Raw genomic sequence first — 15,876 nt, 5'->3', positions numbered from 1 at the left:
CATGTACTCGTCGCTTCCGCCGTACATCCGTATGATAACGACATCTTCTAGTGATTGTAACCGATAGCGTTAGTCCACGGTCATCAGAATGGTTGTCACAATGGTTGTCTCAGTCTGTAATGGTTCTATATATAAATTATCAGTTAAGGAAACTTCCAGATTTATTTACAGAATTTATTACAAATATTGATACAATAAATGTAATGTAATTGACAACGGTAAGTAGTCTTTATTTTGCATGCCAAGGTGGGACTGGCTTCAAAATGCATTTGATCTGAGGTATTCTAATTTCCTCTCAACTTTGCTCGGAAGAAACATCGAACCTTCGATGCCAACCTCTCGCATCAAAGATCCAAGTCGGTTCTCTTTGATGTTCACTGACATTACGCCACGAGTAGCAAGACTTTCTCGATTTTGGCACAGAGTTTTTGCATTTCACTGGGTACCGTGTACTCCGACGCCAGAATAGCGTTCGCCACGGCTATCGTCTCTTTAACTGACTGCGCCTTGATCCATATCCTGCCGTTCATCCCGGCGGCGATTTCGTACGCCTGATTCCGACCGAGCAGCCGGAACAACGGGCACTCCGGATTCAGCAATTTCCTCACGAGGCTGAGCGAGCAGGTGAACATCATGCCGTCCGAGCTTAGCACGCCGAGCTCGTTCTCCTTGCCCTGGGAGTCCACGCACACCAATTCCGGCTCCATGTCCTTGCTGGCGACCAGTAACTTGGCGTACACCACATCGCCGATCTGCACGTCGGGCCGGTTCTTCTTCGTGGCGCCTTCGAAGGCCAAGTAGGATAGCGTTGCCTGTTCGCTGGCTCCGATGTCCACCTTGAAAATGTCACCGCTCTTCTGCGTCACTATACCGACCACGTTCTCGCCTCGATTAGGAATGTATCTGCGCGTGAGGTAAAATAATATCGTTAAAATATTATGCTCGTTTTATATGCAAAGCAATATGAGAGAATAATGGGCCAATGATACGAGCTAAATACGAGATATTGTATTAATGCAAAGTTCTATTCGTAAATAGAATGGATATAAAGTAAACGATTTTTCATGATTAGTTGTTAAACTCATTCTTGTAAACTTCAATTTAGTAGAGGAAGACTTAGTCGAAATGGTTACTTTTTCTATATCCATTTTATTTATGAATAAAACTTTGCAGTAATATAATACCTTGTATTCAGCTTGTATCGGTCGATTATTCTCTCATAAAACAATATTTCAAGATAGATCAACTGTGATTAGCGTTTCAAAAGAAAGGGTAAATTAAATTAATCAAAGTTTGGTCGAAGTTGCCTCATTTTTGCTGGAAGCAAAATAAAATTACATGAGTATTCAATGATAAAAACAACGCATATTCCTTAACAATCTACATTAATCAATGCCAAGCGCAACGCGCGTAAGGAGCGGCTTCTCTTCTTGCCTTTAACATCCTGATTCAATATCGGTGCAGGAAAACCGCGGCGTCTTATCAGTACATCTATCTCTCTCGACGAGAAAAGGGGATGATATCAGCACGTGTGTTATTATGATTCAGAGTATAAACGTTTTGCACCGTTTCTGGTAGCTGTCCACGTAGTAGACGGCCGGGTCGCGTTTCCTCAGGACGCCCGCTTTGCAGACGAGCACGGCGTCGCCCTCGCGGCGCAGTCCGGGGCCCAGGATCACGAACTCCTCGCTTCTCCCTTCCTTTTTGACCGGCGTGATGTTGTTCAAACTGTCGCCCGGCATCACCACGTCGCCCACGTCGACTTCCATCCTGGGAAGAAAGAAGTATCTCTTCTTCTTATCTTTCTTGATTTCATTCGCGCGACGTAAGTGTTCTCCGACTTCCTCGATGAAGCTTCGCCGCGTCTAACCTCCGTCCGTCTAACCTCAAAATCGACACGGAGCGCGCCACGTGCGGCCGGTCTCGAGCGACGCGAAGTTGTCGCTGTCGCGTCAGGAAAACTAGAACTAGAGAAAACGTCACGATTGAAGAGTTTATATTTTCAACCGAGTTTCGCGTTTGTCTTGTGTATTCTTGTCCTTGTCGAAAAAAAAATTCACAGATTTTCTTCTCGGATCTGCACCTTCCAGTCAAATGAGTCAAAAGTCAAACTTTCGTTCTCTCTCTTTTTCCTGCCCACGTCTAGCCTAGCTCGTTGCATCCGTTTCATTTCGAGTGCGGATAGTGTAGCGCGGTGTTGATATGCAAAAAGCGAGCTGACGTCAGTCTGTTTTACTTGCACTCGTCGTACTTCCCGCACACACTCGAGTAGTACTAATGTAAAGATTCTTTTTAGCTAACTTCTTGCGTGCGGTTTATCTTTTCTCTTCTTCTTTTCACGTTGGAAAGAAAAAGAGGAAAGATAAAGAAGTTTGCAAAAGAAGTTCAGCTAAAAAAACACGGGCCAAAAGAGCGCGAGAGATTCGAGTGCGGAAAGTGCAAGTAGAACGAATAGATTTTACGAAGGTGCAGCTACTTCTCGTTCGAATGGCATGACTACTCGCGAAAGGACCACACCAGGTGTGTTGTATGTAAACATTGGCCCTTTTGTCGCCGAAATGGATACACGGAAGGATTCAAATGATATTACAGGACAAACAGCTAACGCGAGTAGGCGTGCATTGCGACATAATCAAGAGACGGATAATCCCTGTCACAAGGTACCCGAACGATTGGCGATTATCGCCTTTTTGCTCGTACTCCTTTTCGCTAGCAACACAAATGTATATATCTAATCTAAGGAAAGATGTAGCTGAAAGAAATCGGAAGAAGCTAGTGCGACGCTATTCTGTCTGTTAACGTGTTTTTACTTCTAGGAGCACCTCCAGTCCCTGAGGTGCCTTGACTCCAATCAGAAAAACCGCAACGCATGCGAGCCATACTTCCTCAATTACAAGAATTGTAAAAATTTCTGGGTAAATTTCTCTCCCAATCGCGATTACAAATCTGTATCTGTAAGATTATACCTCCCAATGGTGGTCGTTTCCCTTCATTGCAGGCTACCGTGCAGACTGAAAGGAAGTCGAAAGGCATCAAGCCCTATATGCCACCTTTGGAGGAGCGCGTCAAGATAAAAGCCGAATACCTAAATTCTAGATAGCGACAGATGTGCAGACGCCTTGCTTTGTAAAAATATCTTTTATTCCGTGATATCTTTCGCGGTCGTCTCGCAATATTACACTGTAATATATATTACGTATGTATATAGTCCAACAAAGTTTACATATATAAGCTTGAAATTAAATATTAAACCCACATAGGAAAGAAACGCTTTCTTTCTCTAATATCTTCGCTTTTACCATCTAAGTTTCTTTCGTCTTGATAAGCATAGCTTAACGCAGTATATTTTAAACATGCTTGGAAAACATATCACTTTGATGTACAGAGATGTATCTACAGAGACGAGATTATTAAAAGTAACAGAGGAAAGAGAAACTAGCTTACTCAATGTTGCCGCAACATTCCATTCCATTTGTAGCCAGAATTTTACATTGCAAGAGTTACGGAAATCATACAATTGTTCGTACACATATCTTAAAGCAAACGTACACTCGATACATAAACAATAACGTACACTCGATCCTTTCTTACTCGACGTACACATATTATGCGCTAAATGCAATTTGAAGTACTACGACACATACGTTCTACAATCAAAAAATATACATATAAATTGCCAATAATTTGTACAGTTTTTCCAAACACTAAAAAGAAAAAGAAAAGGAAACAAAGATAGATAAATAGATACAATTGTTATTAGTACATTGATTAACGTCCGAGGGACGATACATGTCGAAAACGAAGAGGTGCATATTTTTGGTTCACTGCTCAACGAGCTCGGCAGCATTCAAAGAAAAAGTATTTGTACACACATGTTATACATAATCTCAGCGGAATACCACGATGGAGAGGACGTTTTATGGATGAACCCGCTGCTCTTGGAGATATAAAAGCGGTGACGCGGATAAGTATATCACAGTAAGATAGTCAAACACATTTCGGGCAATTTTGTTATTGCATGTAAGAAATAAATAGGCGATCCAGCAGACACTATTTTTTTTCAAGATATGTGGGATAAAGTAGCGCTATCAAATCTCTGCGAGCAGCATTACTATCGTGTTTCGCGTCGAACGGCGGTGTTCTCGTAAAAGGACGCGATTCTAAGCATTCCTTATTTACTCGATAAGTGTTTTGTCATGGTAGTTAATTTCTCGTGATTAATTCTAATAAAAGTCCGTGTATGTGTGTGTGTCAGATCTCTTCTCCCTGCCTGCTTTTCCGTGTTCAGTTTTTATCGATCTTTTTTTTTTAATATATACTTGTCTCTTCGTTCTTAACACGCATCGTCGGCAAGTAGTCATTCGGAATGATCTTTTATGGAGAACGTCTGAATACGGAAGTGCCGGCACATTTGACGTACCTGTAATTATAAAACAGATGACGCTGGCATGAGAAATTGCCTTGTAAATTATAACAATTTGATAATTGCAATTAATTGTAGACATCTTTCTCAATACGTATAATTGGAGATGTATGAATATCATCATTGTGACCGTGATATTTCGTTAAACTTACCACACAAGTGCCGTAATGAACGTGCGCCAGCAAGGCCACTATGGAGACTAAATACATAAATTCCAAATCTACACTTGGTAAGATAAACGAGAAAACAGCGGCTACTGCGATTGGCAATAGTATCCATGGCAATACCTCGCATCTCGTATTACTCATTTGGGATACGATTAATCGACACTGCAACATGAACATTATTAAAATGAATAATGCGATGAATAATAAAATTAACAGACAGAATTACCGGGTTATAAATAAATGTATCTTACGCATATATTTGAAAAAATAGTGCCGATCGCAAAGTATATTATTCTCGGATCCTTTTCTAGAACATTGTTCGGAGAGTGCATTATCCAGACCGTGGAAATTGTAAAGAATAAAACTAAAGGCACCAAGGGCCTAATAGCCTCTGGAAACGTCCGCATTTTGCCGGTCTTATCCCTATAAGATCTGCAAGACAATGCAAAATAATTATGTTAACGCGAAAATTTTTTTTATTAAATTTTGTCCTAAAGTATAAATGGGCTTTTTATAAAAAGAAGCGTAAAAGAGAAGCAGATAATTTAATATAAAGATCATTTAATCAATATGTATTAAAATTATTCTCAACAGAAATCTCGGAAGTGCTCCGATTTTATCCGCGAAATATTTTTGTCATCGATAAATTACAGAAATTGTATAACTTGCTATAACGATAAAGGGGTACTCACTTGTATATGTTCCAAAGAACAACCGGTAAATTGGACACAAGCGCACTAACGTAGAACAACATTTCGAACATAATTCCAGCTGATATACCACCAGGTAATTCAAATTTCCAGGCTTCATGTCCACCTATGCTGGTAAGTGTAAATACAATGACAGTTGCCTGTAAAAAAAAAAATTAACAAAAGACCGATATAAATCGACACAATAATGAAAGTTAATTAATAACGTAAAGAAATATTTTTCTTTCACGTTAAAAATCGCATTATCCAAGCAAACTTACCAGCATGGAAGCATCGTATCCCCAGGGAAGAAACAGCACGCCCGTGTTATATTTTTCCCAATGACTCAGATAGAAATTAATGAATACGTTCCATAATATGAAGTACATTCGCAACGGCGAGACGCTGTGATCCGTTCTGCCGAAGACCGAGTACATGCCCACCGTGATCAACATGGCGCTCCAACTGTCTAAACCATGATCAAACAGCTCCCCCAAGGGGCCGGACGTTTGTGTGCGTCTCGCCTGCTTTCCATCTATCCCATCTGCAGTACAAATAAAATCAAGTTTACTTCGTCAAAAAGTGAAGATCTTACTTTCTAATCAGTTGTAAGTCAAGAATTTATTTATCGTGCAAACATTTTTGTAAAATATCTGTAATAAAGGGGTTTATATCTCAAGAGATTTACGCATATGTATATCTCTCAATAAAATTACGTTTATCACTTTCTAATCTATTGCTCAATCCAAATTTCTAGATCGTTTAATTTTATTTGAGTCTCTATGTCTACTTCAAACATGAAAGACTTTTACATATATTCACCAACTCCTATATACGTTAATATTAAAATTACCATATCGAGCACCAAGTACACGTACCAAGCGTATATGCCATAAAAATGTTAAAAGCGGCCACGGCAAAGACCCATCGTGATATCGGAGGATATTCCGGCTTGTCGTCGCTGGACGCATAGAAGTAGTAGTCATAAATCGCAAATAGCACAAAGTTTAGCACGGTAAAAAGGAATCCTGAGAAAGTTAGTACGTTCGGAGCAACCCACTTCGGGCAATACTAAAACAAGACGAATAATTACATTCGTAATTAAAATACCCATAATACACAGCGGATAAAGATAATATTTATCAATTGTTCCACCGCTCTGAAACGAAGATCGTACCTGTACCAACTTGTTCCAAAAAGGATGCATGACGTACACGCTCAGGGGACTCGTGTCCAAGGAGCTATACTGAAATCAGAATATGCGGGGTAAGTGGCGCAACACCGAGTGTATCGTTAGCTTCATTATTTGAATAAAATTTTATTATTATTTTTTATACTAAGAAAAAATCCAATATAAAATATTTCCATCACGAATTATATATGCACGTTGTAATTTACTGTATACCGTAGAATTTCACTCGCGTTGTCACACGTGATACATTGATATATTCATAATGTCTTCAAATCGATAATTCCTACGTGTGAAAAGCGTACCATCAGCCAAAATCGGATCGGCCGAGCATACCTTGTAGCTCTCGAACCCCGTGAGGTGCTCCTCCGTCAGGTACTCCACCTCGAACTTCGGCTTACGATACATCTTGGAAATCACCTTAAACGAAATCTCACGCTCGTTCGCACTCGGGGAGTCGTCAACCGCGCATTTACGCGGACTCGCGGACGGGAGAGGCGCCGGGGGGCCTCGGGGGCCTCGGGAACGGCGGGCGCGTTTGTGTTTTTTTTTCCCTTTTCGCGAGGATGCGAAAAAAATTTCCTTATTTGTACCGCGCGCAAAATCGTCCGTCACGTCGACTCATCGCGCACCACGACTCCGCGGCCCCAACACGCTGCTCGACTGCTCGTATTCGCGGCGAAGAGACGACGACTCCGGTTGACTCCGGTGCGCGCTCCGGTGCCTCCCACACTACGGTCACGGCCCACACCGCCGATTTCCGCTTCGAGACGACGCTGAACGACGCAGGTCCCGCGCGCGCGACCGACCGTCAGCGATCAGTCGTCACCTCACGACACAATCCCAATCCAATTGAACCCGATCCCCCAGCAGGCACGACGCGACGGATTAGGCGTATTACGTATGCACGATGCACGCGCATCGGACGATCCCGGCTCGTCGGCTCGCCGCCCATTGTCGCCCCGCAATCGTCACACCACCGCACGCACGCATCACGCACGCCAATGAATGCGCGGCACCGCGACGGTACAATCATGATGGAAGAATACTTATGGTATTACTTATGGTATACTTATGGTATTACTTATGGTATTACTTATGGTATTACTTATGGTATTACTTATGGTATTACTTATGGTATTACTTATGGTATTCTTCCATCATGGGTACAATTACGTTTTCGCGTATAGGGGCGAGGATTGAGGAATAAACGATAAACGCGCGCGCGGCGGCGCCGGCTGATCGCGCGAATGCCGCGAATCGCAAATCGCGTCCCGGCCCCAACAATTCGTTCCGTCGACCATGCGCATGCTGTTTGATCGACCGGAACAAGATCGATCGAGAGTCGAAAGAAAAATTAAAACGCGGGGACGGTTGATAATACAGAAATATTCAAGATTGTTGCCCAGGATTGGACGTTTACGCGTAAAATATATAGGGCGGTATTCATAGTCCGTTCTTATTTCGAAGACCGTCTTGAGTTCGGTCTTAAAATGCTCTCTAGATTCATAGTTGGAAAATAAGGGTGCCATTACATGGAGCGCGGAAACGCGGAAACGCGGAAGCGCGGAACAGAATAGTAACTAGATTCCGCGTTTCCGCGAGTTGAGTCCCGCACGTTTGAACGGAAAAGCGGAATCCGCTATTATCGTGTATGTATGTACATATGGCTGCGTTTCGATATTCACTGCCAGTACTTAACGCAGCCTATGTATGTACCCTGCTTGCATATAAGATATACTTCATAATAACCATCAACATGATGTTTGGATCTATAATATTATACTGCCACTTTTATTAAATAATAAAGTAATCGAAAAGTATGTGTAAAAGCTTTTTTTTTTTAATGTGATTAAACAGCTCCGAAATTTGATGGAGTATACTGTATCCGCGTTGACAACGGATTTTGACGCGTTCGTTCCGCGAGTTTGTTTCTCCTTATATTACATGGAGCACAATTTGCGCGGAAAAGCGGAACAGTATAGTGACAAATAGACATTTGTATTCATTTCTTAAAATTGTGTTCACTTAATTCATTGCAATTTTTATTAATATGCTTATCTTTTCAGCTTATCTATTGAATACAAGCATTTTAATCAATAAATACCGTTAAAAATTAATATTTTATAATTCTCCGTTCCGCTTTTCCGCTCAAAATATGCTCCATGTAATATTAAGGCATTCAAAACAGACGGAACGGATCGACGGGAATCTAGTAAATTTTGTCTTCCGCGCTTCCGCGTTTCCGCGTTTCCGCGCTCCATGTAATGGCACCCTAAGGGCGGTATTCATAGTCCGTTCTTATTTCGAAGACCGTCTTGAGTTCGGTCTTAAGATGCTCTCTAGATTCATAGTTGGAAAATAAGACAAGACTTGAGTATAACCTCAAGATATAACTTATCGAAGATAATCTTATTTTAGAACGTCTTGATATAATTCATAAACATGTCTCATTTGATATAAGTAGTAACTTAAGGCTATGCTATTTCTATCAAATTCATAGTCGTTTAAGATTATCTTATTTGACATATATGTTGTTGAATAAGACGATCTTGGTCAAGTCGTGGTCATAGAGGACTTAAGATATTCCTGTTTGCTTTATATGTGAAATTTTGGCAGTAAAAATTGTATGTAATATGGAAATAGACAACATAAGAAATATTGAACTGTACGAAATAGATTCTGACCGTGATTCTGACAATGATGAGGATGAGAATGATGTACGTGTTCCAAAAAGATACATTAGAGATTGGCTAAATCCGTTTGAGTTTTACAGCAATCGAGAGTTCAAAAGACGTTTCAGATTTAACAAAGATTCTATACTTTATGGAATTCAACCTAAAATTGAAGAAGGATTTTTATACCTTAATAACCGTGGTCTTCCTATACCTCCGATATTTCAATTATTAATATGTCTACGGTTCTATGCCACAAGCAGTTTTCAGGTTAAAAGATGAAATATATTATGATTATATATATATATATATATATATATATATATATATATATATATATAACAAGATGTTTAATAATTATATGTCATAATTATTTCTGAAAATTAAATAACAATTATTTATAAAAATATTGTACAGATAACATTTTAATATTTGTGCAGCAAGTACTTGGAGACACTATAATTGTTTCACAGCCAACTGTATCAAGAATAGTATTCCGAGTGTCTGTACTTCTAGCAAGGCTTTTCAAGCAATTTATAAAAATGCCTGTCACACCAGATGCTACAAGAGAAAATCATAGGCTTTTTAGAGATATAGGACGTCGCAATGGAGGCATTGGTTTACCCGGCATTGATGGAGCGATTGACTGCACACATGTGCGTTTAGTCCATACCAGGTTCCAGAACATTGACGAAGTTTATAGAAATCGAAAAGGATACTTTTCATTGAACGTACAGGTAAATAACTACATATATGTAAATATAAAATTTTAATGTAATAGCATAGTTTGAATTTTAATTGCATAGCATAATTTTAATAAACAAAAATTGTTGATTTTTAAACAGTAAAACATGTAGAACATTAAAAATTATTAGTTTTATATGTACATACGCAGGCTGTTGTTGGACCCAAAACAGAATTTTTAGACATTGTCCCAGAATGGCCTGGAAGCCAACACGATAGTAGAATTTTCCAAAATTCTAGATTATATATGACATACACTCAAGGTCAATTATCAGGCGTTTTAGTAGGAGATGCTGGATATCCCTGTCTACCATTCCTTTTAACTCCTCTTTCGAATCCACAGACAGATGAAGAAATCACGTTAGTATACTGTGTCTTTAATTTTATATTATATTCATCCATTGTCCATAAAAACCCAACAAATAATAATATATTTTTTATTACAGTTATAATATACTTCATAGGAGAACACGAATAATTGTCGAAAGGACATTTGGAATATGGAAGCGCAGATTTCCGTGTTTGTCTAGAGGATTAAGCAACAAATTAATATGTTCAACCACAATTGTAGTTGCTTGTGCTGTGCTACATAATCTTTCATTAATTTTTAATGACGTATTACCAGAAGAAGAAATCATTGAGGAAGATAATGAAATGGAAGTGCCAGTTAATGAACCACATTGGGAACCAGGCGAGGGTTTTGCTATACGAGCAGCACTCATAGAAAGACTATTCAGATAATATTTATTATATACATGATGTAATGAATATAAAAAGCAGTTAACCAACACAATTTTTGTTCTATTTTAAACTTTATTGATACAATATCAATGTAATTTTTTTCAATAAACATTTATAACATACTATTTTAATATCTTTTAAAAAGGAACACAAATCATTAATCTATTTAATTTAATATCACTTTTTTTACCTTGTTATATAATAATATTACTTGTACAAAATACAAGTACTTTCATTGTTAAGAGAAGTTTCAGTAATATTTGTTTCTACTTTAGTCATTTTTGTATTTCGTTTACAAACAGTATCCAAACCCTTTTTTCTTTTCAAAACACCCGCTGTAAATATAACAGTATTACATTAGTTGATCAGCAAAGAAATCAGTAAGAATCACATATCTATGTAATTACCTTGAATGGGAAAATCGATATTTTGATTTTCTTTATCTTGTGTTGTATCTTCAATTGTTACGTTAACTGAAAATAAATAATAATCAATTTAAATTCTTAACTGTAAACAATTTTACTTTTTAAACATAGAAATATATTTATTACGGGTATATAAACATAATCTTGTGAAACACAAAATAGACAGTAACACAAAATTAATATAAATTTTTTTAATAAAAAAGATTTTTCTATATTTGTATATAAGGATATAATGGTGTATGATATAAATATATTTCATTTTTAATCTATTTCAATTTTACATACCTTCTTGTATTTTATTTTCATTTGTTGCCTCGTCGTCATTACTTTCAGATATGACAATGGTCGAATCATTATCTGTTACAATCTTCAAAGTCTGTTTTTCCATTTCTGAAACAAATAAAATATATTTGAATTAAATAAAATTAAGTATAAGAACTTGTAACATTTTTTTGTCAAATGTTTTTATCATACATAAGAATATTAATTACGTTAAATAGTGAGACAAATTGCTTATAAATATATTTATAAAACTATTTACCTTTTATTTCATTGTCCGTCATATTTGAAGTAAAAAGGATAGGAGCTGTTTCCAAAAGATGCGGTGCAATTGCGGCTACGTCAGGATCAATATTTGTCTCTGGAGGTGGTGGACCACCACCAGTAGCTAGACGAGCCTGTTTTTCTTTTGTCAATAATTCTCTTTGATTCTGTTTCATGTTTGTCCATAGTTTTTTCAGTTGTGCAACTGTACGCTGTAAAAGAATAACATTTACTTAATCAGTATTAAATATAGTATATAAAAAATAAAAATAAATTGCGAATAATTGTATATTAATAATTACACTATGTTTTACAATTCAAAATATAACCTAGCTTTCTTTTATATTTACCTCTTGAAAAATCATTGACGAATCGTTATATCGGTTACAGATTTCATCCCATGCAATTTCTTTATCCCGAAGCGTTGAAGAATCACTTTTTTTTACTTCAATTACATGCTTAAAATCTTTTAATATTTCTAAGAAAATTTTTTTTTCAACTGATGCGTAATGCTTATTTTTTGACATTTTAGAAAATTTCTTTTCTTTAATTGCTGACTCGTTTTGCAATAACGTTTCGACTGCGTAACTGCAAAATACAAACGCTCTTGTATTATATCACATAAAATGCCGATAAAGTTGAAGTAATATTCAGAATAGAAAATGCACATAACCATAAACCATGATTAACGAGATGGTATAAAACTGCACCTTGAATCTAATATTCCTATTGGAGGAACTGATGGAAATATTACGGAAACAGCCGAATCGAGAATAAGCATGGTCTCAAGTACGTCTTCGCCAAGTCGATCTCAAATCAAATAAGACTTACTTGAGCGACAACTTCTTCGTGAAGATCGTCTTATTTCATAACTATGAAATCTACTGATCTTAAGTCGGTCTGGATGGAATAAGACTGACTTGATCAAGATTGTCTTAAGTGTTGACTTGAGACTCGACTATGAATACGGGCCATAATGTGATGTAATAATGATGATATAATATGATACGATATAATTACTACGTTTACGCGAGCGTTACTTCTGCGGTAACTTACGATAATTCCTTCGCGTAAACGGGATTTTGTAGTAACTTACGATAATTTACTCCGCGTAAACGTAATGTAATATAATATGATATGATATGATACAATATGAGATATAATGTAATAATCTACATTTTTATATATATGCATGAAAAATGTCGCGTAAATATAACGTGAACAATAATACGTAAACGATCCATGCAGATGTAAATCTTGAAATTTACAGCGTGATCCTGATGTTACGAGCAACGTCGATAATCTAGAAACCTGTCTTTTTCATACTCGCGATGCGCATTGGCGCCAGGAGCGACGACCAATCGGACGACCGCGCAGATCAAAGGGCGGCCAATCGCGACGCTCAAACGCGGCCCGATTGCACCGCGAGCGGCGAACGATCTGAAGAGTCTCTCTATATATAGTTCCATGAAACCTCGCCACCTCGGACGGCTCGGACCCACTCGGACCAGCCGAGACGGGCCGAGCGCGGGTGTAGATTTTCACAGGTTGACACCTTCGCGATGTTCCTGCCGTACGTTCGTACGATGACGTAAGCCGGTACCGGCGTCGTATACCAAATAACGACCGATTAACGATTCGGAAAGATGACACCGTGCTAATTCCGCTGATTGACACGTTACTTAAGAGCAACGACGACGCGAAGACCGGTGTTCGCAGGCATGGGCGACGCTCTCGCGGCTGTCACTTCTTGAAAATTCGTCCAGCAGGTCGTGAGTAAGTATGTATTTGTACACGTACACGGATAGATTACGTGCGTTCTTGATATGCAAAATCTAGGCATTGACAGCACCGATTTCTCAACAGCAGCTCCGTCATTCCGAAAGCTTCACTATGGCCTCTGCGACGGAGCAGCAGCAGCAGCAGCAACAACAACAGCAGCAGCAGCAACAGACGACGCTGGAGTTTTATCAAGCGATGGCCGATTTCAAGAATATGTTTCCGCAGATGGACGACGATGTGATAGAGGTTGGAGCGTAGAGGAGACTATATTGACATTCGACGTACTGCCGTGTCATCTTATTCTTTAGGTATACATTTGCACATTCCATTTGCAGGCTGTGCTGAGATCCAATCAGGGAGCTGTGGACACCACGATCGATCAATTGCTCACCATGAGTACCGACAACGAGAACGAGAAGATCAGGAGTGAGCTGGAGCAGAAGGAGGAACTTCCGAGCGCCGCCAAGTCGCCCAGGAAAGACACCGGCAAATCGAGGAGCATTCAAAAGTGGCAGCCTCCGCTATTGGGACCATTGCCAGACACCTTTCTAAGGCTCCCCCAGCAAATGTCGGATGACGGTATTGACTTGGCGTATTCGCAAGAGAATTCCATGCTGGAGGATGAGAGGATCGCTATGTTTCTACAGAACGAGGAGTTCATGGCGGAGCTCCGTTGGAATGAAGATTTTCTGTCCACGTTGGAACACGGTAAAGAATTGAAAGAAATTGAAAATTTCGTAAAAGGAGGGTGCAGCTCGAGAGAGAGAGAGAAAATGGAACGCTTTTTTTCTCTTGTAGACTCGAAGCTGGAGAAAGGCGGCAGCCAAACCGGTCACGACGACGAGGATCTGTTCAAAGAAAGACTGAAAAATATGGGCAAACGTAAGCAAATGAATTGGCATACAGTTGTTTAAATTAAGAGCTATGTACGTGCGATTTATTTATTTCTCTAACGATGAACACCCTTGCAGTATCCCGACGTAAATTCGCGCAACTTACGAAAGTGTTCACTCGCAGCAAGAAACGTGGCGGCAGGCAATTGTTACCACCGACGGCTTCTTGCGACGATCTTTTGGACCCGGAAGAACAATCCAAACCTCAATCCTAAAGAGAGATCTGTATCTACACGATCCTGTTGGAATATATTCGCTCTTGTCTTTCGTCAACGTGAAGACGGCAAAAATTCAACGACATTTGCAGCTTAATATAATTTAGATGTCACGTGTCGCGGAGAGAAGCATATCTATGCCGTAACTTGCGGGACAATTACGTGAGGATCGTGTGAGATATAAGCTAATTAGCGATTCTAGGTTTCCAGCTCACTCGACGGCTGACAATTAGCTACAGAGATAATGGAATTGCAAGGTTGAAGACCTGAAGGTGCGTCAGCGAGAAGGCAAAAAAAAACTCACCGAACAAGGTGAATATCAAGGTAAAACGCTTGATGAAAGAATTATCAAAAAACCCGTATCTCGGTAATTATGCAGGTACACGTAGAGATTAATTAATCTTAAAGCATTAATCAATCTTAGTGCATTAATTAATCTTAATGTATTTTCTAGTTCAGAGGACGCAGATCTGTTTCTGATAAATTCAGTGTGATATTTTAACGATGTTGTGACGTAAATTTTATTTTAATAGATTTTATATTTTGTTGTGATGTACGTTGCTTGCGATTATCCGTATTATTGCGTATTGTTGCGTATTATTGCGTATAATCGTTTGAAGACTGACGCAAGGAAGTTTTTACAGAAGTCTATCGAGCGAGATAATCTCTATAGAATTGTCATTGGTATTGGAAGAATACTTGATTCGAATTACGAACGGTGGGGACCGTTTTACTTGAGCGAAATGACGATTGAAACAAATGAAAATTTTTATTGTACGCAAAGTACGCGATGCGTTTGCTTTCTAGCATATACGGCTACGAAAGTAATTGATGTTGTGTGTGTGTGTGTATATATATATATATATATATATATATATATATATATATATATACGTCTATGTGCATCGTACGCCGATAGTGCGTGTTAATTAGGCACAATAGTTTATTGAAATTTAAAAAAAAAAACGCAACATCGACCCGGATTGAAAAGGAAATGTGATTCTTTTGTCAATCCGATTCTCGAAAAGATGAAGACTTGGTCTGGTGAAATAGACCGTTTAGTCATTGTTGAGATCTCAAAATCTCGGTTATACGCAACTCGTCGCGTCGCGTTTGAGAGTCATGGTCGGTCTCGCTCCGCGCGTACTTGGCGCGAGACACGTGTCTCTCGATAATTGATTCGTTGGGAAAAAAAATGGATGAAGGCTTATGTTATATTCTTGCGAAATTTGCATTATTATAGATAATTTGCTAATGCCTTATTAAATAGTACCTATCAGTTCACAGTGTTGCGACGAGTAATTGAACTCAAAATTTGAAACACCACACGAGTGTTGGACGCCTTCATTCATTTATCCTTTCGATTCTACTTGCGATCGCGAGTGGTAAT

The 15,876-nt window shown here is 38.9% G+C and overlaps 5 protein-coding genes across 16 annotated transcripts; 2 read left to right on the top strand and 3 right to left on the bottom strand.

The window, feature by feature from the left end:
* Positions 1–143: 143 nt before the first annotated feature.
* Positions 144–2,096, bottom strand: Rrp40 (exosome complex component Rrp40). 3 transcript variants are annotated; one of them, XM_077398670.1, is made up of 3 exons: positions 1,871–2,096; positions 1,567–1,770; positions 144–903 (listed from the first exon to the last, which is right to left on the bottom strand). In XM_077398670.1, exons 2-3 carry the CDS (start codon positions 1,767–1,769, stop codon positions 384–386), a joined length of 723 nt encoding a protein of 240 aa, XP_077254796.1. In that variant the 5' UTR covers position 1,770; positions 1,871–2,096; the 3' UTR covers positions 144–383. The 3 variants fall into 3 exon arrangements, with proteins under 3 accessions (XP_077254796.1, XP_077254797.1, XP_077254795.1); XM_077398671.1 differs by having other exon boundaries at positions 1,886–2,096; XM_077398669.1 differs by having other exon boundaries at positions 1,567–2,092.
* Positions 2,097–2,144: 48 nt separating this feature from the next.
* On the top strand, positions 2,145–3,673 carry LOC143893385 (coiled-coil-helix-coiled-coil-helix domain-containing protein 7). Of its 3 annotated transcripts, XM_077398681.1 has the most exons (5): positions 2,145–2,279; positions 2,414–2,520; positions 2,593–2,660; positions 2,817–2,915; positions 2,999–3,673. In XM_077398681.1, exons 2-5 carry the CDS (start codon positions 2,493–2,495, stop codon positions 3,098–3,100), a joined length of 297 nt encoding a protein of 98 aa, XP_077254807.1. In that variant the 5' UTR covers positions 2,145–2,279; positions 2,414–2,492; the 3' UTR covers positions 3,101–3,673. The 3 variants fall into 3 exon arrangements, with proteins under 3 accessions (XP_077254807.1, XP_077254805.1, XP_077254806.1); XM_077398679.1 differs by having other exon boundaries at positions 2,414–2,660; XM_077398680.1 differs by having other exon boundaries at positions 2,234–2,520.
* LOC143893379 (ethanolaminephosphotransferase 1) lies at positions 3,120–7,512 on the bottom strand. Its single transcript, XM_077398659.1, has 8 exons — positions 6,805–7,512; positions 6,457–6,525; positions 6,158–6,350; positions 5,561–5,823; positions 5,283–5,440; positions 4,842–5,022; positions 4,576–4,752; positions 3,120–4,420 (listed from the first exon to the last, which is right to left on the bottom strand). Exons 1-8 carry the CDS (start codon positions 6,874–6,876, stop codon positions 4,358–4,360), a joined length of 1,176 nt encoding a protein of 391 aa, XP_077254785.1. The 5' UTR covers positions 6,877–7,512; the 3' UTR covers positions 3,120–4,357.
* A 3,102-nt stretch (positions 7,513–10,614) lies between these two features.
* Positions 10,615–12,569, bottom strand: LOC143893297 (uncharacterized). Of its 2 annotated transcripts, none has more exons than XM_077398515.1 (6): positions 12,428–12,569; positions 11,947–12,184; positions 11,595–11,808; positions 11,339–11,443; positions 11,036–11,101; positions 10,615–10,963 (listed from the first exon to the last, which is right to left on the bottom strand). In XM_077398515.1, exons 2-6 carry the CDS (start codon positions 12,121–12,123, stop codon positions 10,836–10,838), a joined length of 690 nt encoding a protein of 229 aa, XP_077254641.1. In that variant the 5' UTR covers positions 12,124–12,184; positions 12,428–12,569; the 3' UTR covers positions 10,615–10,835. The 2 variants fall into 2 exon arrangements, with proteins under 2 accessions (XP_077254641.1, XP_077254640.1); XM_077398514.1 differs by having other exon boundaries at positions 12,307–12,566.
* Positions 12,570–13,069: 500 nt separating this feature from the next.
* On the top strand, positions 13,070–15,599 carry LOC143893449 (CUE domain-containing protein 1). Of its 7 annotated transcripts, none has more exons than XM_077398842.1 (5): positions 13,070–13,368; positions 13,466–13,624; positions 13,714–14,086; positions 14,177–14,260; positions 14,350–15,599. In XM_077398842.1, the coding sequence occupies exons 2-5, from the start codon at positions 13,490–13,492 to the stop codon at positions 14,484–14,486; spliced, it is 729 nt and encodes a 242-aa protein (XP_077254968.1). In that variant the 5' UTR covers positions 13,070–13,368; positions 13,466–13,489; the 3' UTR covers positions 14,487–15,599. The 7 variants fall into 7 exon arrangements, with proteins under 7 accessions (XP_077254968.1, XP_077254964.1, XP_077254967.1 ...); XM_077398838.1 differs by having other exon boundaries at positions 13,463–13,624; XM_077398841.1 differs by having other exon boundaries at positions 13,070–13,372; positions 13,446–13,624.
* The last annotated feature ends 277 nt before the right edge of the window (positions 15,600–15,876 follow it).

Source organism: Temnothorax americanus, unplaced genomic scaffold (assembly GCF_048541705.1).
Source record: "Temnothorax americanus isolate GAGA-0224 unplaced genomic scaffold, ASM4854170v1 Scaffold12, whole genome shotgun sequence".
Classification (NCBI taxonomy): Eukaryota; Metazoa; Arthropoda; class Insecta; order Hymenoptera; family Formicidae; genus Temnothorax; species Temnothorax americanus.
This window is presented reverse-complemented; position numbering and strand designations above follow the sequence as displayed.

What these genes read in the sequence shown, in the direction of transcription:
- Rrp40 (XM_077398670.1), bottom strand. Translation starts at nt 1,769, where the DNA reads ATGGAAGTCGACGTGGGCGACGTGGTGATGCCGGGCGACAGTTTGAAC. An exon ending in GTGGACAGCTACCAGAAACG is followed by an intron (nt 904 to 1,566) that starts GTGCAAAACGTT and finishes CCTCACGCGCAG; the next exon opens with ATACATTCCTAATCGAGGCG.
- LOC143893385 (XM_077398679.1), top strand. Translation starts at nt 2,493, where the DNA reads ATGACTACTCGCGAAAGGACCACACCAGGTGTGTTGTATGTAAACATT. An exon ending in CGGATAATCCCTGTCACAAG is followed by an intron (nt 2,661 to 2,816) that starts GTACCCGAACGA and finishes TTTTACTTCTAG; the next exon opens with GAGCACCTCCAGTCCCTGAG. An exon ending in AGAATTGTAAAAATTTCTGG is followed by an intron (nt 2,916 to 2,998) that starts GTAAATTTCTCT and finishes CCTTCATTGCAG; the next exon opens with GCTACCGTGCAGACTGAAAG.
- LOC143893379 (XM_077398659.1), bottom strand. Translation starts at nt 6,876, where the DNA reads ATGTATCGTAAGCCGAAGTTCGAGGTGGAGTACCTGACGGAGGAGCAC. An exon ending in CGGGGTTCGAGAGCTACAAG is followed by an intron (nt 6,526 to 6,804) that starts GTATGCTCGGCC and finishes TTCTGATTTCAG; the next exon opens with TATAGCTCCTTGGACACGAG. An exon ending in TTCATTACGGCACTTGTGTG is followed by an intron (nt 4,421 to 4,575) that starts GTAAGTTTAACG and finishes TTATAATTACAG; the next exon opens with GTACGTCAAATGTGCCGGCA.
- LOC143893297 (XM_077398514.1), bottom strand. Translation starts at nt 12,377, where the DNA reads ATGCTTATTCTCGATTCGGCTGTTTCCGTAATATTTCCATCAGTTCCT. An exon ending in GACGGACAATGAAATAAAAG is followed by an intron (nt 11,444 to 11,594) that starts GTAAATAGTTTT and finishes TATTTGTTTCAG; the next exon opens with AAATGGAAAAACAGACTTTG. An exon ending in TATCGATTTTCCCATTCAAG is followed by an intron (nt 10,964 to 11,035) that starts GTAATTACATAG and finishes TTATATTTACAG; the next exon opens with CGGGTGTTTTGAAAAGAAAA.
- LOC143893449 (XM_077398842.1), top strand. Translation starts at nt 13,490, where the DNA reads ATGGCCTCTGCGACGGAGCAGCAGCAGCAGCAGCAACAACAACAGCAG. An exon ending in TGGACGACGATGTGATAGAG is followed by an intron (nt 13,625 to 13,713) that starts GTTGGAGCGTAG and finishes TTCCATTTGCAG; the next exon opens with GCTGTGCTGAGATCCAATCA. An exon ending in TCTGTCCACGTTGGAACACG is followed by an intron (nt 14,087 to 14,176) that starts GTAAAGAATTGA and finishes TTTCTCTTGTAG; the next exon opens with ACTCGAAGCTGGAGAAAGGC.